This window comes from Hesperophylax consimilis, chromosome 12 (genome assembly GCF_061612785.1).
Source record: "Hesperophylax consimilis isolate HC1 chromosome 12, BYU_Hcon_1.0, whole genome shotgun sequence".
Lineage (NCBI taxonomy): Eukaryota > Metazoa > Arthropoda > Insecta > Trichoptera > Limnephilidae > Hesperophylax > Hesperophylax consimilis.
Window position 1 is genome coordinate 38,108,352 of NC_142847.1, and position 24,081 is coordinate 38,132,432.

Genomic DNA, 24,081 nt, shown 5'->3' on the forward strand with positions numbered 1-24,081 from the left:
TCTGTACAATACAGTTGAATGCGACCTTATAGATATATTCGCAAACAGTCTCGCATATTTTAAAAAACAAATCAACCATCTTCTTCAACCATGATATGTTATGGAGAACAGTTAAGAGATATAATTGCTTTATTATTTTCTTTACTTTTCTTCCTTATCCTTTCTCTGTACATTTAACTATATTGTATATTTCATACTTAATATTCATGTTTTATATTTCTTTTTAATTATTATTATATTTGTATTTTTTTTCTTTCACTACTAGCATCTCTGCCTAATATCAACTAAACCTTGTTTACGCATGCTGTGAACATTTTTAATTGGGGTGCTAATATCTGTGCACATTCCCACCGAAATAATATAAATGTAATAATTGTTAACACTCTGTAAATGTTTCAAACAATAAATAAATAAATAAATAATAAATAAATATCCTGCCCTGCCGTTTAACGGTAAATTTTTTTCACAACAATTGGAAGAGCAGTTGTCTCGCCTTAACGCAAGTAACTATCTTGAAAATGTTACAGAGATTTGACCACTTATCTTGTAGAATATGTCTTATTATAACCAAATAAAAAAATATTGTGACGACGTGGTTTTGGCTAAACGACAGCGGTAGATAAGGTCTAATATTATAAAATATTCCCTTATTTGAGATAAACAGATTTAATCCTACAACGTGGCGAGCTTCATAGCAAAAAACAGCAAAGCTCGTTACGGGAATTTGATATGACAAACAAGGGTTGGAGACGCGGTCGTAAAGAATCTTATAAATACGCCGCAAAAACCGGTCCCTGGACCATTCCGCTTCAAGCCTTGGACCGAGCAACATCTAACGCTGTCCGCTCTGCTCATACTCGTTTCGCTACCTGGGAACTAACTCGCTGTGTTTGATTTCAACCGATTCTCCCCCCCCCCCACGCTCCACTTCCGCTGTCTACTGAACCTGCCTACTAGCCAACCTCGGAGAGGGGATCTACTGTTGCCTACTGAGCCGGCCTGCTCACTGGCCCCGATGTCGCAGACTCGTTGCTGACTGAGCCTTCCCAACAGCCAGCCTGAGAGAGAGGATCTGCCATTGCCTACTGAACCAGCCCGCCAGCCAGCGCCCCGCAGAGCCATTACCGACTGAGCCTGGAAATTGAAAGAAAAAAATTGCTGGAAAGAAATTGCACCAGCAATAAAAACCAACCGTCTTTATAAATGCGTTCTTTTAAAAATGCAGATTACAAATGCCAAATATATCGTCTTTAACGATAACATATTACAAGAGTCGATATTCCCTGCATTTTATGATATTTTAAATAACTCTGTAACGATTCAAATGAAATACCTCAAGTGCTTTATTTGAATCATTACAAAGGACAAAGGTGTGGGGGGGGGGAAATATATTACAGTTTTTTCTTGTGCAGCCAAACATGTCCCGTAAAAATTGGTCCTATCGAGCCGGCACCACACATCACGCCTTCAGTCCTGCTCCGGTGGAGATGTTATCGCTTTGCAGTGGCCGAGAGACCCGGAAGTCATCCAAGATGCCGGTTTCCGGCCCTGGAAGCAGACACACGCTGGCTCCCAACCGCCTTCCCGACAGCGCGCGGTTCTTCTCGCTGGAACACCAGCTGATGTCGGCTGGTCCAGGGGCACCCCCCTCCCACCGAGCCCTGAGTGATCTGAGCCTTCTTGGCTCAGGCTCCACCAAGAGGCCAACCTCTGCCCGATGTCGCTGCGCCTCTGCCCCGGGCCCACTTGCCCCGGGCTTTCCTGAGCTTGTTGGTGACCGAAGTCCCGATGACGCAGCGCGTCTGCCCCGGGCCTACCTGTCTCGGGCTTCCCTGAGCTCGCTGCTCACCGTGGCTCCCATGTCGCTGGATCTCCACTCCGGGCCCACATGCCCCGGGCTTCGTTGAGCTCGCCGGTGACCAAGGCCTCGATGTCGCAGCGCCTCTTCCCCGGACCCACTTGCCTAGGGCTCCCTGTGCTCGCTGCTAACTACCCCCGATGTCACAGCACCTCGGCCCCAGGCCCCACATGGCTCGGGTTTATTTGAGCTTGTTGTCGCTCACCGAGGTATAACCAGCAGAGGACTGCGCAACCAGTGACATCCCGGCGGCGGTGTTACACGCAGTCACCGCTCCGGTGAGCAAATAACGCCCATACTGCTTGCACCTATCTGTCGAACTCTACAGCGGACAGCCCAATAACCAGCCGGCATAGTCCAGTGGTAACGCATTGGACTGCCATTCCGAAGGTCGCGGGTTCGAACCCGGCGTGCGCAAATAAATTTTATTTGATTAATTTGTGTTATTTCACAATTAATTAATTTAAATAATATATAGTATATTTGCGGCACGTTCCAGAGTGGAAGATACTACCAGTATCGCCCTGGTGTAAGACCACCATTCAGAATTGAAACGTTGCTCCAAATGGCTTTATCCGTGTTTAGTGACTAGATCTGAATAGCCAGGTACTTCCCCACCTTCCTCTTTCCCTTCCCCACTTACCTACAGCCTCACAACATCCCCCAATTGGGGATGCCATAGTCTCACTGGCTCCAGACGGGAGCAGTTGGGACTCTTGTGAGGTATTCACTATAAAAAAAAAAGAAAAAAAAAGTATACCAACTCAGCCAATGTATAACGCGCACGAGGCCTGCGCAATCAGTAACGTCGCCGGTGACAACCAGTACATTGCTGGCGACAACCAGTGACATCGCTGGTGATATCCCGGATGCAATGTCTTACATACTCAGAGCCGCACAATGAGCCACTGCCTGTCAAACTCTACATTGGACAGCCAACCAGTATATCTACATAGCCGAGGTATAACGCGCACGAGGCCTGCGCAACCGGTGACAACCAGTACATCGCCGGTGGCAACCAGTCCATCGCCGGTCACAACCAGTACATCGCTGGTGCCAACCAGCAACATTGCCGGTGACATCCCGGATGCGGTGTCTTACATACTCAAATTCTACAGTGGACAGCCCAAAAGTCAACCAGTATACCTAATCAGCCAAGGTACAATGCGCATGGGTCGTGCGCAACCGTTGACACTGCTGGTGATAACCAGTAACATCGCCGGTGACATTGCCCGGGTGAGCAACCAAACAACGCCCACAACACCAGCCGTGAGAGGTGTCAGCCTGCCCGCCAGCCAGCCAGAATATCTACTCTGCCGGGGTATAACATGCACCCCGAGCGCGCTAGCAGCCAGAGACCTGTGCAACCAGTGACACCGCCTACAGACGGGGTACCCTACTACCTCATACGATGTGCCAGCCGTACCGTGATCCGTACCCCCAGAACTCTGATAAGATGACGACATACAATTCGAGTACACTGGGGATCATTACGTGCGCTTTGCCGGGGAATGCATGCTAAACGGCACGCAAAACAGATTGCAGACCTATAAAAATAAATACTTTGCCGCCAAGCTGCCGAGTTCGCAGTACCGCAGCCCGCCTCGTTGGAAAGGCCCCCTACTACACTGGGCCACCTTCACCTCCAGAGCCCCACCGAGCACGCATATGATGGCTACTTCTACCCACGAGCGCTAAATGATCAATGGTTTCGTTGCTTTTGTGGCACATAGCGAAGTCTTGTTGAAATTAAACGTTGTCCAGATCAATACCATCCAATTCCGGCCATAAAAAATCATTAATCATCCCTCGATAGCGCAATCCATTCACCGTAACTGTTGCTCCAGCCTCATTTTCGAAAAAATTAAGGTCCAATGACTCCGCAGGACCATAAACCGCACCAAACAGTCACACGTTGGGGATAGAGAGGCTTTTCAACAATAACTCACGGGTTTTCCGAGCCCCAGATGCGACAATTTTGATTGTTGACGAACCCACCGAGGTGGAAATGGGCCTCATCACTCAAGATGATTTTCATTTGATTCACTCAAGTGAATTTTAATAATTTCAATGCGTTGTTGAAGCATGTATCGTTCCATTTTTATTAATGGCGTAGTTTCTACTTGTCAAATGTCAAAAAATGGCGGGCTATTCAAAATAACACCTTTTATTAGAAAACCCTGTAGTTCTCCATTAAATAAATGTCGGATGTCAAACGGGAATAACTGAAAATAATAAGATTTAAGTAGCAATTTCTTCAAACGAACCCAAACTCTCAGGAGAAAAGATTTACCGTGTAAATTTGATCGATAAAGAACGGTGTGCTATGTTAAAAATCAATACACGTAGATAGTAATAACAAAAGTAAAATTAAATTTGTATTCAGGGTAGAAAGGGCAGGGAAGGGAAATAAAAACTTATTTTAATTTTTTGCTTTGACAATGGCATTTGATAGAGTATCATGGTCAACGGAGAGAGCTAATTCAGTAGAAACACGTTTCTTGAATTAAAGATAGACATTTAATTTTATTTTATGATTAGTTGGTATTTTCGGGATTTTCATTTGTTCTCTCGTCATTTTATTTCTCTTATCACGGAGAGTATTCAAATTCAAAATTTAATAAACGTTTATTGTAGAAATATACATGGAAATATAAGTTCTAGAGGTATAATATAGCTCATGGGTACATTCTGTTTCTCACAGCTAACCCAATTCGCAAGAAGTATGGTACATATTATAATATTACAATATTAAAATAATTTAGAAGAGCCATATTCGAAAAAAAAAATGTGAGTATCAACGGCCAATTGTAGGCATATTTTATATCAATCCCGGTACACGTAAATCTGTGAGTTTCTACTGCCAATTAAGGCCATATTTTATGACAAGCCCGGTACACGTAAATCTGTGAGTTTCTACGGCCAATTATGGGCATATTTTATGACAAGCCCGGTACACGTAAATCTGTGAGTTTCTACGGCCAGTTATAGGCATATTTTATGTCAAGCCCAGTACACGTAAATTTGTGAGTTTCTACTGCCAATTAAGGCCATATTTTATGACAAGCCCGGTACACGTAAATCTGTGAGTTTCTACGGCCAATTATGGGCATATTTTATGACAAGCCCGGTACACGTAAATCTGTGAGTTTCTACGGCCATTTATGGGCATATTTTATGTCAAGCCCGGTACACGTAAATCTGTGAGTTTCTACTGCCAATTAAGGCCACATTTTATGACAAGCCCAGTACACGTAAATATGTGAGTTTTTACGGCCAATTACAATTAAGGGCATATTTTATGTCAAGCCTGGTACACGTAAATCGATAGTCGGTACAACAGTTTTTAACTAAAAAAGGATCATCTTATTTTAGCGTTTGCTCAGTTTTAATTTAGGGCATTGGATTATGCTCTGTAAGTAATAGTCCGATTAAACTGTGTTCTCTTAGGAAATTCCCATTATTCTTGCGCTGATTACAAATTAATTACTTTCTCAACTACTGAACTACACAGAGCTGTATGGATATAGCGAATAGAACAAAGAACAGAATACAGTGTCCAGAATCCAGAGCAACGTCCAAGTGGATAGTAAATCTGTTTATTGGGAGTTGGAATAGCTTATCCCGTCGCCAGTGTCGAGGGTAAACAGTTCTAATTACCATGAACGTTTCATATTAAACTACAAACGAATGGGCGGTCGTCAGAGATAGCGACCTCTGACGTACAATAATAATATTTAACTAGCTACTGACTACAGATGCAACCAAACTTTGTTGGCATATTTGCTGTGTTATGCTCTGGAAGTTTCAAAGTAACTGACACGTAATTATTAGTTTAATGATAGAATTAATCTTTTAAATTTTGTAAAGTAAAACTTTTTGTTACTTTCATCAGATGTATTTTTAATTAACTTTTTCATTAACAGTTCCTGGTTTACTGCAAAATCATCTTACCTATCTTATATAACCTTAGCGTCATGAAAATTTCCCTGTTGCTATATCTGTCTGCAATGACAAGAGCAAATCAATAATTTCCAGCGTTTTATCTTATTAAGATTAGACATGTTACACTCTTGAGCTACATGAGACATGGCAATTCGAGTATTGGAAAATCCCTTGCCACTCAAATAAGTATTGTCACCACTTATCGGGGTGATACTGGGGTTGTCTTCAAATTTTCTTTTCTATATTTTGTAACGTTCTCTTAAGCAAACTGTCAAAATCTTTTTGAACATAAATTATAGACTCATTTATATTTTAATATTTACAAAACTAAAATTTAAAAAAAAACTATAAATTGTGAATGCAAATACAGTTAAAGTTAACTTTTATAAGACTTTACTTGAAACAACAACAAAAAAAATTTTCAATGAGACAAAATTGTTATGAAATTAATAAAATTTAAATCAAATACAAATTCACTTAAATTATATGTTACATTTACGTTTAATTTTGCGCGCGTAGGCCGTCGTTATCCTAAAACGTGCCATTTTTTTTAAATATCGAACTGCCCAATAAAATACGAGTTTGTATTTCGTCCCACAACAGTAGTTATCTTCCTTGGCTACCTCAATATTTGAGCAAAGTATCGTCATTTGCGCAAGGGATATAAATATGTACATTTGAATAATATAAAGAACTGTAAAAGAATTCTTTATAGAATTTTTTTATTTGTTGGCAAGGCTTGATATTCATAGAATATCTAGTGATTTTATTTGTTGGCAAGGCTCGGTATTCAAAGAACATCTAGAGGTTTTATTTGTTGGCAAGGCTCGGTAATTATAGAATATCTAGAGAATTTAACGCTGTTAGAAAGTTTAAAATCGTGGACGTTTTATTTATAAAGGATTGGGATAAAAAGCACCTCTCTTGTGAAAATGAATAAAAAATAAGTGATTAAACTGTTCGCAATTTTAATATTTGTTAGCAAAAACACTTATTGAATCATTTGGACACCATACCATGTTTTTGTTGGACTTGGTTAGGTTAGGTGATGACATCATTTAGTGACCGATCTCGTTCTACTTGGTGACGACAAGTGGCTGCTCTACTGACTATATTTGCGGACAGAAATCTTTATATATCTGACCAAAACTGAATTTCGACTTATCACCTAAATGATAACGTTAGAGTAACGATCATAAGTTAAATCATTTTTCAGTGAAATATCTATTTTTAATACATTTTGTGTAAATATATATTTAATATTTCTTTAAAAAGTAACTTATTAATAACCACGAACTTATTTATTTACTAGGCCTGACAGGTTTGGCTTAACACAATGGGGTCACAAAATGGAAATGAATAATAGTTTCTGTATTGAACATGTAAAATGATTTTATTGCATTTAATATCAATTCCGGCTAAAGTTGCACACCTGCAAGTTTGATGATCTCTTTTTCCAAATCATAATATTTACCAGTAGAAAATGCATCAATCTGTTACCAGGCGGCAAAAAGACTGGATCGAACATGAAACAGTTCGATAACCCTATTTTCTAAAACGAAATTAAAATATTGACAAAGCCAAAAGCAGTTGCTGGGCGAAACATTATTCGCACCACAATACCTGCATCTTGAAAACTTAAACATGTTTTTGCAAGCTGACGTCACACAAACGCTTCTAGAATATATTATAAATAGCCCATTAAAACAAAATATTGGTGGATTCAAGTTTTAAAACCTCGCCGGTAACAACGCGATCTGTTCTTACAATTTCTGAGAGTCAACTGAAAACTGTATTCATTTCGATTCCTCCATCACGGCACAATCATTTTAAAGATTACAACTATGTGCAACAAACTGTTTACTGTCGGCACTCTATCAGCTGAGCCAGACGCATCTGTCATCATTACAATAATAGGGCGTCTACGTGTGCCGGCCCTTATAATCAAATGACCATGCCGCCGCTGGCCAATTCCTCCTGGCTACCGACTGAATTAGCCATTGATGCTGACACACTAGAGGCTGTCCAATTCCTCCTGGCTGCCGATTGAACAGCACTGATGTTGACAACCTAGAGGCTGGCCAATTTTTCCTGGCTACCGACTGAATAAGCCATTGATGCTGCCACCTAGAGGCTGGCCAATTCCTCCTGGCTACCAACTGAACCAACACAGATGCTAACAACCTGGATGCTGGCCAATTCCTCCTGGCTACCGACTGAACCAGCACTGATGCTGACAACCTAGAGGCTGGCCAATTCTTCCTGGCTACCAACTGAATTAGCCATTGATGCTGAAAACCTAGAGGCCGGCTAATTCTTCCTGGCTACCAACTGAATTAGCCATTGATGCTGACAACCTAAAGGCTGGCCAATTCTTCCAGGCTACCAACTGAATTAGGCACTGATGCTGAGCACAGATGCTGATAACCTAGAGGCTGTATTTACAGTCTTTTCTTGTACAGGGAAACACGTCCCGTACAGTTTCACTGTTTTAACTTAGTTAGAGCAGTTATCGAAGTTTTATTTCTTGAATATGTCAAAAAACGGACTTTTTTAGGTAAAACCGTAAAAAGATCCCAACTGCTCCCAATCGCCTGGAGCCATTGAGACTATGGCGTATTCAATTAGGATATGTTGTAAGACTGAAGCTAGTGGGGAAGGGGTAGAAGATGGGAAAGAGGAAGGCGGGGAAATGCCTATCTTAGATGCCTAGTTTATGCAGTCTGTCAAAAAGTTCTGAGTGCGATAAGGCAATTACATCGGCGATGGAGATTCCAAAACATTAAAAATGTTCCTCGATGTTTTTTCATACGGTGACGAGTATTTTTAAAAAGTTGGAATGTGTAAAAAAAGACTTTAAGCTGAAGCTAAAAAAACTCCAACACCGAGAAAAAAGGCTCTAGAAATAACAGACAAAAATGCTTACGAAAAAAATAAAGAGAAGGTACTGCCTCGTGGTGCGAGTACCGGAAACGTGATGCAACAACATCTGTCGCAGGATATACGCTTCCTCCTATTCACTTTCAAGAAGTGCAAGATATTTTAAAGCGGATTAATGAGGACTTAACGAGAAATGATTTGCTGGTACATTTTAAAATCAAAACATCACTCACAATAGGCATATTTTCGTAGACTTTTTTTTCAAAAGCCGCCATTTTTTTAAAATAAAAATTCATAATTCCACTTTTGCGAAAACTATAATGAATCCAATCTCTTTGGTTATGTGATCAAAGAAATCTCTTTTTTTCGAGGGGCTATGCGGATGCTGCCAGCAGGGATAGATAAATTATGTAAAATAAACACTAAAAATATCATATATTTCAAGAGATATTTTATGAAGCTTAAAAAGATATACGTTCATATCTTTAATATAAACCATACAAAAAAATCCCAAAGATAACTAATTTTTCAGCCGTCTAAAGTCCTTGTAGTGCGCTTTGAAGGAGTTACCATTTGTTACTTATAACAGGGCGGGATGGTGTTGGGTCCCCTCAACTGTTTTACTTTATTCTATGGTTGTGAATCTGAAAGAAGCGGCAAAAAGACCCAAGAAAGAGATGGGTGGATGGTGAAGTATTTGATTAACTGAAGCACAAAAGACATCTAATTCCATTTGAAGCAAAGTTTTGATTCTGATCCCTTGAGGTGATTTTCACAAATACGTTGCTATACAAGTTATCCAATTATTATTGTTATTGAATGGTATTTTTTACCAGAGTATCTTCTACTCGATAACCAAGCAAAGAAATTTTGTGACATTTTCACTAGAAGGAGGTAATTAAAAAAATACTCTACTTCAGGCACATTTTTAGCAGCATTTAAACACATTTCTACAATTGCATTTATTCAGTGGCCGCAGCTTTAGCTATCTTTCGCTTTTGGCCACTAACACTGTAATGAGCTGTTTACACAACACTTTTGGAACTTGACAAAAACTTGTGCGGCGTTTACATTTGCATTTTCCTGCAGGGCAAGTTAACGATGCGGGAACAGGGGAACGGGGGGGCAGAACACAGAGGAGGATCTGAATAATGACCACCGTTACACCAGTGCAAATGTGTCTGTTCTCCACAAATTTAAGGGATACAGGGTGATGGGGTATTTATGGGCCGTTTTAAAAGGAATGCTGAAAAATCTTAAACCGCTTATTGCATCGTAACTTACGGATTTTTTTTAATGCCGGCAACCAGGGCGTTTATTGCAATAACATAATCATAATTACAAACATGAAAGTAACCCACCTCACTAGAATATTTCTGTCACCATTTTTAAATATAATTTGTTCGAGCGAAATAAAAAAAAATGCTAAGCACAGTAACTCTCGAACAGCGAAATTACGGGTTATAAAGTGCCCAGCTCTTACTGTCTGGAGTAAAACATGGAACAATGATATGTTTTACTTGCATAATCGTTTCGTAACGATCTTGGGGGATATTTGACTGCCAAAAAAGAAGAATTTTTTCAATCGCTCAATGATCAAAAGACAATTTGAATAAAATTATTTTTTTCAAAAATATAATAGTGCCACATTGCAAAGATAAAACAACAATGAATCTAGTTTTTAATTAATTTATTTTTTTCCATTAAATATACTGTTTGTAAGTGGCTTCACCGCAGTTTAATAATGTCTTAGAAAGGCCAAACAGTTGTCACCCGTAATGATTGCAAAAAATCACAGAAATACTTTTCCTTACATGAAACATTTTTTCCTAAAAAGCCGTTTTCTAAAGCAGAATTATAACAATATTAATATAAAAACTTCAAATTAATATCGAGTTCCACAGATTAAATTTGATAGCAACAAATAAATTGAGTATTGTCTGTGGGTGTGTACCATCAAAATAAAATAAAATTTCTTTAAAATTCCCCGGAGTTTTCCCGAAGAACATTTTTCAGAATTTATTCATTCATTGATTTTCCAGTGAAAAATATTTATTGCACCCCTTATGCAATGAATACGGCGGCCGTGTCTAATCTGCATCCTTTAACGCACACACAGCCTTTGTGACCGGGACGCCAAAATAGCAGAGTACCAGGAGAGCATGAGCCTGCAAGGTAACCTGCCTGGTCGTCAGTACATACAGCGGGGGAGGTTGCGGAAATTCAAGTAATGTGTTGACATTATGTGATCCCGGAGCATCCTCACGGCAAATACTGCCACCAAGCTATTACCTGTTCTCTACCCATACCCTATATCTACCTTAGCGGGAATCTAAAGCCAATGTTGACACGATTTCATGCTATCAAACGGACACGCCACGCCCAACGCTTTTCACATGTGCTAATGTTTGATGGGAATTACACCTTGGTAGCTGATTTTTAATTAAAATTGTTAGCATTGGCAGTAGGTACGATTATGCATTTAGATGTTTGATAAAATTTGAACATATTAGTTGATTTTAATTTTTTGATGTGTTGGACAGGGCAATCTCCAAAAAACGCTTGTTATATAGCATCATATGACGGCCTCCGTGTTTGAGTGGTTATGATCTAGTGACTTTGAATCCATTTGGCTAATATCAGGGCAATCAATTTCTTCCAGTGATTTTAAAAGACAGTTACTATATAAAAGTAAACATTTACTTCTACTGGTTTTGGAAAAAAAAACATTTTTTCGTTGAAACTAAACAGCTATCCGCTGTTAATTTTGTCTTTATAAAACAAGGTTGTTTTTTTCAAAATCCTACCGATATAAATAAATTGGGTGCAATTGTTTCACAGAATTTAAACCAACCATCCAATTTGAAACATGATTTTATGAAGTTCTGTGAACGTTCTACTCAAGTTTTGTTATTATTTGAGTTGTGTGAAACAACTGGCTTATGTGATACGATTACAGAACTTGAATAGAACCTTTACAGAACTATAAAATTAACTTCGAAATTTGAAGAGTTTTTCAAATGCTGTAAAACAACCGACCCTTAAAATTTAAAATAAATTATTCGTTTTACCCACAAGTAAAGAAAAATTAAAGAATTTATTAATATTAATGTAATTTTTCAGATGAAGAAAAAAATATTTAGAAAAAATGGTAACTGAGGAGGGGGTATTATTTCTCACAGGGGAGGGTTCAACCCCAGTGAGGTAACTCGGAATAAATCAAATTAAAACAGACTTGGATTTTATTTTAAAAGGCAATAAATATTTCTCTGAAATTAGAAACACCCGAGTTAAGAGGGCTCTTCAAGTACCAACTTACATATGGATCTATCTATATTTTATCTTGATAACATATTTTAGAAAAGTTTTTAAAAGTTGATGTTTGTCAGCAAAACGGTATCGAGAACCATAACGTATATAACATACTTTCGTGTAGCTCATTCACACATGTGCTGAATGAAATTTATAAATTCGATTTATTAGAATACTTCAGGTTATTTATTTGATGTAAAACAACAAAATAATGTGAATATTCGCTTTTTATCCAATCTAGATTAATAAAGTAATGTAAACTTCCTACGAAACGTCTATTTTCAAAGTAATTAAAATTGATCTCAAAACACATACTTCGGTTTACAAAGCTGTACTTTTTACAGGCTTTTCCCAAATATACCACGGTTATAAGTTTTATCCAGTTTGTAAAGTGCCCATCGAGCAACATAAAAAACCACAGTAAAACAACCCGAATACAAAGACTTGTTTTATAAGGATCAATCTTATTTCCAGAGAAACCTACACAAATGAAGTAGGTGCTTAAACTGGGACAAGATAACTGTAATTATCTTCGGTTAACCATCCAACATCTGAGAGCCTCAGTACGGCTTCACGTCCAGCCATCCTTTCCGATTAAAAGTTTCCTCACTTGCACCTCACTCGGGCCAAGGTGAACCATCTAATTAAAAGTTTCCTCACTTGCACCTCACTCGGGCCAAGGTGAACCATCTAATTAAAAGTTAGCAGTTATACGTTTTTTACTGCCAAACTTAATGACGATTTAAAAGTTAACGTCGTAGAGTTCATCTTGGGAAAATCAATTTCACGTGAGTGCCCATTTTGATTGTGATGATAAGATTAATTTAAAGATTAAATTGTGCGCATCTTTTTTATTTAAAAAATTAACAATAAGTTCGTACTTTAAGAAAATCTTCACCACACCTAAAAACAACGGTTAAAATAAAAAGGAACAATTATATTCCTTTGGCAAAGTGGGGAAATATTACCTAAAATATAGATTCCATTAACACATTTCTCAATATTTCTATGGAACCAATATAAGATTTTAAGGTATTCTAAAATTGCACGTATTTCAAAATCTAGAGATAGTGATTCACAGATACGGAAAAGAAAATTGAATACTGTTTTAGGTAATATCATGCAACTAAGCAAAACGTTATGGGATACGAACATCATCCATCTAGTTGCAAATCGTGCTTATATCCCATTTCAACCACCTCACACCGGGCTATCAACTTCTTCCGCATTTCCACTAAATTCACGTAATTTTTCTTCACACAATTGTCATGCAAGAAAACATTTACGTGAACATAATAATGATCATCCTACGTAACGTTTAGTATTATCTCGCTAAAGAAGAACAGAGGCACAGAAATGCTCGGTAAGTATTAATCTCAATCTCCACCACGTGAGGGGGCGTAGATAGCGCCTCCGAGCGGTTATTACCGTAAATAAAGTTACAGAATCGACGCCATAGCAGCCTACGAACATGTCTGCTTTCCTAGTATCTAGAGGAAGGGGCTGCTACGAATCTACGGCTCTACGAACGTAGAGTGAATCCGTAGACGCTGAAAGGAATTGTTTATTGTAATACGTTTTGCATTATACGGCGTGGAGGGAAAATAAGTTACCGCCGAATGAGATTATCTTTTCAAAAATGCTAAAAGTAAAATGTACGATGAATATTCCGGGAGTGAAATGAGCACTGTTAGGAGATAATGGAGGCGCTGATTTAGAAAACGGAGGGAAAACACGTGAGTAAATTACCTTTTCGACGTGAATTAGATATTCTTTGATGCCAAAAATTGTTGTAAAATAGCCGCAATTTTACTAAGGAGTGATAAATGTGTATAAAAACAATTACTTTTGAAATTATTTCCATAATAATAGCCATATTTTATTCCAATTGAATAGCTGAGAGAGTAAATGCGTTGGGTTCTCAATTAAACAGTGTTACTCAATTAAATATTTTCTTCATATAACTTTAGTAGTATGAGGACTTTAAATACTTTGAGGTTATTCAGGTTATCAAGGTTTGTTTTTTTTCTTTATGAAAATATAAAAGTAACAAAACATAATCAGTTTTTTTTTTTAATCCGTTTTCTTCAATAAAAACCTTTCTGAAGCATTAAATTTGATATTCTATCTTCTTATTCCTTTGCATTATCAAATCAATAAATAGTTGAATTTCAATAAAACATAAGCGGGTTATTTACAAAAATAATAATGAGTAAACTCTATCCGCAACAAACAATGTTTTGAAAACTTCTTACGCAGGTTCATTCCACCAACGTGGTTTGCGCAAACGGGTCCATTGACTTTTCGGTCTAGTTAACAGATTTCTAATTAACATTTAAAGCTTTTTCTCTCATAACCATCCCGTTTCTTGGATCCGGTATATAACCAAATTAAAGCTTCTTTATTTAAAGAGATTGTTATTAAAGTACTATAGACCAATTATTTAAGATAAGTACGGAAGTTAATAGTATATTTATTTGTTGAATTAGGATCAAGACTACATAACTTTTTTATATTTTTGGAGGCGTAAAACATTGTGCTATTCTCAATGGATATCGGGATGAATGAATGATTGTAGTTTTTCATGCAGTAAATAAAATACGTTTCAAAATGTATCTTTACTTTTTGATCTATCTTGTAGAGTTTCCTGCGTTTGATACGAGCTAAAATGACTTACTTGTAAAAATATATCTTTTTGTACAAATCAGTTCCAGATCACAACAAAAAACCGAAAAAAACAAACAAAAAAGTAAAACAAGAGGCTTCCTTCCTGTAAATATATCACAGAAATGCTACCGGGAGTTGGTGGAGAGTGGGAAGGAGAGGGGGAAGGAGAGGGATGGAATGGCTTCACGGGGATGAAATGGTGCGTGCTCAGAAGCACTCACTACCACTCTTCTTTTGCATAACATTTTACGATCCTTATCCGAAACAATAACACCATGGATTTGTTTGATTTAGGACCCGCAGGAAAGAGTTGTGTATCACTAAAAATATTAGGAAAATATAACTATCAAAACATAACACCATGGCTTTGATGTAGGACCCGTTGGAAAGTATTGTAAATTTCTAAAAATATTAGGACAATATTACTATCAAAACATAACACCATGGCGTTGATGTAGGACCCGCAAGAAAGTATTGTGTATCACAAAAAAATTTAGGACAATATTACTATCAAAACATAACACCATGGCGTTGATGTAGGACCCGCAAGAAAGTATTGTATATCACAAAAAAATTTAGGACAATATTACTATCAAAACGCCTACTAAAATACCGGACGAAAATAAAGAATTTTTTCGGGTGCCACGCTAGTTAATATATTGTTATTATTGGCATTATTAGCAATGCATCCAGAATATTAATATATTGTTATTCAATATTAATAATTCAAGTAGTATTAATAATAATCATTAATATTCCAACAATAACTAATTAATATATTGTTATTATTGGCATTATTAGCAATGCATCCAGAATTATATTGTTATTCAATATTAATAATTCAAGTATTATTAATAATAATCATATTCCAACAATAACTAATTAATATATTGTTATTATTGGCATTATTAGCGATGCATCCAGAATTATATTGTTATTCAATATTAATAATTCAAGTATTATTAATAATAATCATATTCCAACAATAACTAATTAATATATTGTTATTATTGGTATTATTAGCAATGCATCCAGAATTATATTGTTATTCAATATTAATAATTCAAGTATTATTAATAATAATCATATTCCAACAATAACTAATTAATATATTGTTATTATTGGCATTATTAGCAATGCATCCAGAATTATATTGTTATTCAATATTAATAATTCAAGTATTATTAATAAAAATCATATTCCAACAATAACTAATTAATATATTGTTATTATTGGCATTATTAGCAATGCATCCAGAATATTAATATATTGTTATTCAATATTAATAATTCAAGTATTATTAATAATAATCATATTCCAACAATAACTAATTAATATATTGTTATTATTGGCATTATTAGCAATGCATCCAGAATATTAATATATTGTTATTATTGGCATTATTAGCAATGCATCCAGAATATTAATATATTGTTATTATTGGCATTATTAGCAATGCATCCAGAATATTAATATATTGTTATTATTGGCATTATTAGCAATGCATCCAGAATATTAATATATTGTTATTATTGGCATTATTAGCAATGCATCCAGAATATTAATATATTGTTATTATTGGCATTATTAGCAATGCATCCAGAATATTAATATATTGTTATTATTGGCATTATTAGCAATGCATCCAGAATATTAATATATTGTTATTATTGGCATTATTAGCAATGCATCCAGAATATTAATATATTGTTATTATTGGCATTATTAGCAATGCATCCAGAATATTAATATATTGTTATTATTGGCATTATTAGCAATGCATCCAGAATATTAATATATTGTTATTATTGGCATTATTAGCAATGCATCCAGAATATTAATATATTGTTATAATTGGCATTATAAGCAATGCATCCAGAATATTAATATATTGTTATTATTGGCATTATTAGCAATGCATCCAGAATATTAATATATTGTTATTATTGGCATTATTAGCAATGCATCCAGAATATTAATATATTGTTATTATTGGCATTATTAGCAATGCATCCAGAATATTAATATATTGTTATTATTGGCATTATTAGCAATGCATCCAGAATATTAATATATTGTTATAATTGGCATTATTAGCAATGCATCCAGAATATTAATATATTGTTATTATTGGCATTATTAGCAATGCATCCAGAATATTAATATATTGTTATTATTGGCATTATTAGCAATGCATCCAGAATATTAATATATTGTTATTATTGGCATTATTAGCAATGCATCCAGAATATTAATATATTGTTATAATTGGCATTATTAGCAATGCATCCAGAATATTAATATATTGTTATTATTGGCATTATTAGCAATGCATCCAGAATATTAATATATTGTTATTATTGGCATTATTAGCAATGCATCCAGAATATTAATATATTGTTATAATTGGCATTATTAGCAATGCATCCAGAATATTAATATATTGTTATTATTGGCATTATTAGCAATGCATCCAGAATATTAATATATTGTTATTATTGGCATTATTAGCAATGCATCCAGAATATTAATATATTGTTATAATTGGCATTATTAGCAATGCATCCAGAATATTAATATATTGTTATAATTGGCATTATTAGCAATGCATCCAGAATATTAATATATTGTTATTATTGGCATTATTAGCAATGCATCCAGAATATTAATATATTGTTATTATTGGCATTATTAGCAATGCATCCAGAATATTAATATATTGTTATAATTGGCATTATTAGCAATGCATCCAGAATATTAATATATTGTTATTATTGGCATTATTAGCAATGCATCCAGAATATTAATATATTGTTATTATTGGCATTATTAGCAATGCATCCAGAATATTAATATATTGTTATTATTGGCATTATTAGCAATGCATCCAGAATATTAATATATTGTTATTATTGGCATTATTAGCAATGCATCCAGAATATTAATATATTGTTATTATTGGCATTATTAGCAATGCATCCAGAATATTAATATATTGTTATTATTGGCATTATTAGCAATGCATCCAGAATATTAATATATTGTTATTATTGGCATTATTAGCAATGCATCCAGAATATTAATATATTGTTATAATTGGCATTATTAGCAATGCATCCAGAATATTAATATATTGTTATAATTGGCATTATTAGCAATGCATCCAGAATATTAATATATTGTTATTATTGGCATTATTAGCAATGCATCCAGAATATTAATATATTGTTATTATTGGCATTATTAGCAATGCATCCAGAATATTAATATATTGTTATAATTGGCATTATTAGCAATGCATCCAGAATATTAATATATTGTTATTATTGGCATTATTAGCAATGCATCCAGAATATTAATATATTGTTATTATTGACATTATTAGCAATGCATCCAGAATATTAATATATTGTTATTATTGGCATTATTAGCAATGCATCCAGAATATTAATATATTGTTATAATTGGCATTATTAGCAATGCATCCAGAATATTAATATATTGTTATAATTGGCATTATTAGCAATGCATCCAGAATATTAATATATTGTTATTATTGGCATTATTAGCAATGCATCCAGAATATTAATATATTGTTATTATTGGCATTATTAGCAATGCATCCAGAATATTAATATATTGTTATAATTGGCATTATTAGCAATGCATCCAGAATATTAATATATTGTTATTATTGGCATTATTAGCAATGCATCCAGAATATTAATATATTGTTATTATTGGCATTATTAGCAATGCATCCAGAATATTAATATATTGTTATTATTGGCATTATTAGCAATGCATCCAGAATATTAATATATTGTTATTATTGGCATTATTAGCAATGCATCCAGAATATTAATATATTGTTATAATTGGCATTATTAGCAATGCATCCAGAATATTAATATATTGTTATTATTGGCATTATTAGCAATGCATCCAGAATATTAATATATTGTTATTATTGGCATTATTAGCAATGCATCCAGAATATTTAAAAATAAACGACCATAACGTACGACAAAGCTGCATCAATATATACAATTATTAAAAAAATGATGTAATTTCATTGCACCAATAAATCAACATATTTTCTCCAGATATACAAATAACATACTTGTGAAAATGGTTAAAAATATAGGATTGGCGATTGACGATCTGCCACAGTTGACTTTTTTATATTGTAACAACAGGTTGTTTCACAGAATTAACAAACACAAAATCTTAAAGTTGTTTTTAAAGATTCAAAAACCCTGCAAAAAATACCTCAGCCTGATTTTCAATTTGTATCCACGCCCATGAAAAAAAAATGTTTTTGTCAATTTAAAGTCAGTAATAAAAGGAAAGTAAATTTTTTATTCAACATTTTATTTACATTCTGTGTTGATAAAAAAGATAAGTGTGGGCATACACGACTGTACATAATCATTTATAAATAGAAGGCAGCGGACACGCTTGTCCACGAATTAAATTTTCGGAGTCCCATTTTCGGAGGGTTCTCGATATAAATCTTCGTTTTACCCTAAAACACGGAGAGACCAACCGCTCTTTATTTAGAGAACAATTTATTTTTCGTTTTGTCGCCCTCTAGATAAATTATAGGTTGAATTTAACATAACATTTCAAGTCTAACTGATAACAAACTGAGAGTTAATTTTGAAATATTGTTTCTGGTATGACCCGTGAATGGTGGCTGAAATCGTAAAAAGGTAAACAAATAATAAAGTGAATTTATTGTAAACGCTAAACAAAATTTTATTTATGAGAGCGGATTTATCCTTCTTACTTTCTACGCAGAATGTCCGGGGGTAAAGTGCACTTACTTTGGGAGGTGATTCTGCATGATGGTAGGAGTAAAAAATATAAAAAATGTAACTATTTTTTCCGAAATTCCAATTTTTTTCCCCATACAAAAGACATACCTACTAAAAGTCCTAAGTATGAGGACAAACTTACCCAAAGACCGAGGTGGCAACCATATTTTGGTATCCATTGAAACCGCAAGTAAACAATAACATTAGGCTGAGTGTTTGAAGTATACAATTATGTTAAAAATTTTATGTTTTAAACCATTTATTTAACAATTAATCACTTTCCACTGCTTTTGACTAATTTAAAGAATTTTCAAAATATCCACTTTCCATATGTATTTACATCATCTAGCCCGTAAACCTATTTAATGTCTGCCCATTCTTCGTAGGTGAAGCCAGATATTGTTGTCACAGTAATTAAAATTACTCACAAATAAACACAACACAGAGCTCCAATATACTTGCTATCGCGACAAAGATAGGAACTCGCCGCAGCGGCTTTTGCGTGCCGAGAATAGTTTTGTTGGAAGTAATTTTTTGAATTACGATATCTTCTAAGGTATTGATTTAAATTACACTTTAATATAAATTAGATGTTCAACATGACAACATATTTAATAGGATAAAAATTAATATTTTATTGGTCAAAATAGCTTCGCAATTAACATATGTAAAAGATAAAAATGATTTCTGTAAGTTATGCTTATGAGATAGTCATTTACTACCGTCAATTTTTCTGTAGGCCCTTTTAAGATATACAGTTCTGTGGTACATTATTTTTTTGTATCTTCTAAGGTTTAGCCAGCGTTAACAATATAAGCACCCGAAAATATATATTTTTTGACTTGATTGCAAAATGTCGACATTTCTATACTTATTATAAATATATATTCATTGAACATTTCAATTACCCAGTTAGTATAGAAATCTCGGGTCTAACCGGGGAGCACGAGCAATAGTTAAGGTGGTCGTAAATAGTAGGCATAGTTATTACAACAAAAAAACAGTATCTAAGTATTAAAAGGACAAAAGTAAAAAATAACACAACATAAATAAATTGCAACAGTGTTTATCTGAAAATCATCGATCATTGTTCAGATTTTCTGTAAAAAAGTAATGTCAGTTGTTTTTTAAATTTTTAATAGTTTTTTTCACTTTTTGGTATTTCGTAATAGTTTCGTAATGGTCTTAAGTATTCATAATGGTGTTGTGCAGCTGTCGTGTTGCATCTAGGTACATATACATTCCCAGAAGTTCTAGGTCTTAAGCTTCTCGTTGAGGACAGTTCAGATTCTTTAAAAACTTTTAACATAGCTAATCTTTCAAGAAATTTTACAATCGGTAGGACTATATATTGAATAGTTCACTTGTTGGAAATTCTCTTGGTTTTTTTGGAATAAATTTAATAATCATTTGTTGTGTTATTATTCTCGGATACAAGTTAGTCTTAAAAATGTTCCCCATGCAATTAAACCATACTGCAACACTGATTGTACAAGAGCAAAGTAAACCATTTTAATATTTGAAAGTTTTAGGATGTTTCTTAATCGTATAAATATATAAGTTAGTTTTCTAATTCTTTTAACACAGTTATATACGAGTTTTTTAAATTTCATATTACTTCCTATAGTAATCCCAAGGTATTTGACATCTGAGGTTTTCTTCAGTAATTTACATCTTTCGTTACATATATCCCCAAATGTGCATGTATTATATATATAAACCTTCCGGAAGAAATTCTCTATACGAGAGTGAAAACCGTATTATTTTTTTTGCGTAGTTTAGGAAAACTAAGCGCACAAACAGACAGACACGAAAAGAGACTTTATTTTATACTATTTTGAGATATTGTGAAATTGGCTTGCTGACTAACTGCGTTGACAGTTTAGCGGGTTCTTGTAGGAGCACGAGGACTTTTATTGCATTTACATTATTGCATAAGTACGAAAATCAATTATAAAAACATTTCCTCAGTAATTATAATATTACTTTGTGGCATCATGTTAATTAAATGAAAATTAAATGCTTTGTATATTTCGAAAAACAATCATTTTCGAAAGACGTCGATCTTATTTGATTAAATATTGGTGAATGCAAAGTATTTATTTTTCATATAAATAAAAACATTTACTATGGATTTAAGAAATTTCAGTTACTTATGGTAACAACATGATTATTAAAGGTTTTCTGGATATACAATATCCTGCCTGTAACTGGTTAGTAAAATATTACCTTTGAGAATCTTTACAAAATATATTAAATAATTCAAAACGCTTGCTCTCAGTAAAAATCTTCCGTAGTACGCGAAAATTCAGGCAATTTCATAAGACGCTTTCATCGTATTGGCTAATCACTCGTGAAATGCAAAATACCCGGCTTCGACACACGCACTCCATTTGCTTTCGCGGCGTGGTGACAGCGGGGCGCGGCATATCACAAACAGAGCCTACTACCTACTACGTTTACGTGTATCGGGCTTTTGCCAAAAGAACCAGTCTCTAATGTGGAGGTGCTTATCGCCCGAAGGAACGCAGAGTTTGTAGTTACCCGGGACGGTATCTCTCGGCGTTATTGAGGGATACAGAATACACGTCCGGGTATTGCAGAACCTTTAGAAACGGGTTTTTACATGCCTTCATATTTCAATATAATAATATTATTATAGCGATTCCTTCTTTCACCGCGAACTAAATGCGCTCAAAGAGGGCCACGGCGAATAGTGAAATGCCTCGTAATGATAAAGAACCTACCGATCAAAATAGCCAGTAGGAAAAGATCATACTCCTAAATGACAGTCAATGTACTCTGAAACTTTAAAAAGTCGTGTGTACATAAATATCGCGAATATAATATTATGAATTAAACAATACGAATGTATTTTCGCTAATTCAATTATTGCATATACGAATTTAATACAAAAAATAAAAATAAATATGTTAGTACAATAATTTATGACAATAACCAACACACGTTTTTTTAAAACTGAATTCACAAATAATAGACGAAATTTTTGGTATTAAAAATATACGCTCTGGAAATTAAAACGCAAAGCAGTGAAATGATTCCATTTAGAATTCTCAAATAGGTAAGTACCAACAAGATACTTTTAGATTTTATTAGGGGCTATCTATTCCGAATTTAAAATTTTCGTTTGTCCATCATAAATTCTTCTTCATATTGAGAGACATTTTTACTAAACCTTTTACATAGTATACAGTAAGTTAGTAATACCACATATTATGATTCTTATAAATCGTAGGTACCTACTCATTCATCACAAGGTGAAGGGGGCCGCTCAGTGTTCACTTTTGATAAGGAATATAAATCCACGAGAGTATTTCGATTAGTGGCCCGTTCGTTTCATTGATTCATTCCATTTCAGTAATCATCTGTCCTCACATGAGAGGAGGCTTAAGTTAGAAATGATTGACAGAAATTATAAAGAACGTAATGGATTTTTCCTTTCTGGATCTTAATGACTTCATGTATAGTATTTATTGTACAAATAGCAATAACACTAAAAAATTTAGTTTTTCCTCTGTCAAAGTAATATTTATAATCTTAATTTTCATAAAATGATATTAAAAGATCGCGACTTCAGAGTACCAGTCCAGCGTGGAATAAACAAGCGTAAGAAAAAAGATGGATACAACATTTCAATTAAATTCAAGAATTCAAACCGCTTAATTGCCAATTATTAATTAGTAATTAACAAAATCTAATTACAAAAGCTAATTTATTTTTAAAAAGCATCATTTTATTTTTGCACTATATTTTTATTTACTTCATATTTTGAATTGTTAATTATAATTATTTCTTTTTTGATGGTAGGTAATGTTTCTCGCATTAATAATATTTGAAAGCCTCTGTTGTTGTTCAAGTCTTGAACACGTACAACAGCCGTACAGTATCTTTATATTCGACAGAAAGCGGTTTTAAAAGTAAGTTAAGTTCCATTACTTTTATAAGACTTTTGACGTTTTCATGGAATTATTAAGAATTCTATTTGAGTGAAGAAACCTTTATCGAAATGGTCGTCATAACACCATTTCAATCTAAAATTGAGGACGTGAAACTTCTTTGAAAAATCCCTTCCCCAAACATACTAAATCTCTAAGCCGCAGCTTTGAACGTTCTCGGTAAAATTGTCCATCAAACAAGTAGTTGAATAAAGGTTCCAATTTCAAAGGATCTGCGGTATTTCTTCGGAGGCGGGAATAAGAGAACAGAGCCAACTTACCATGTAGAGCCTTAAGGTAGGCTTTCCCGGCCGTGATCATCTGCCGGGCTCCTGGATTGAATTTATCCAGGATATTCTGCAAACAGAAAACAATTATTAAATAAACTCCGCAATAAAAGTTACAATTCAGATACAAAATAAACTTGGGTTAGTTAAATGCACGATTATTCGAATATGATTTAATTTAATCGATTATATCAATAAATCACTTAAAACGTCATATAATTAAAAATGGAGTGTTAGTAAAATAATATAAGTCTTCTCCATTTTGTGTAAGCACAGTTTGATAGTAAACGCTTGGACATGGAGGAAGCTCTCACACTAATGAAAACTAAAACAATTGCGAAACTTTATAACACCAT

General features: G+C 34.4%; 1 protein-coding gene across 4 annotated transcripts in view; it reads right to left on the reverse strand.

Moving 5' to 3' along the window:
* IRSp53 (Insulin receptor substrate 53 kDa) overlaps positions 1–24,081 on the reverse strand; it is a 554,295-nt gene that overhangs the window by 224,222 nt on the left and 305,992 nt on the right. For all 4 annotated transcript variants that reach the window (XM_089638410.1, XM_089638412.1, XM_089638411.1 and 1 more), the window contains exon 4: positions 23,720–23,795. In XM_089638410.1, coding sequence (XP_089494536.1) covers positions 23,720–23,795 — 76 coding nt within the window. The remainder of the gene's footprint in view (positions 1–23,719; positions 23,796–24,081) is intronic.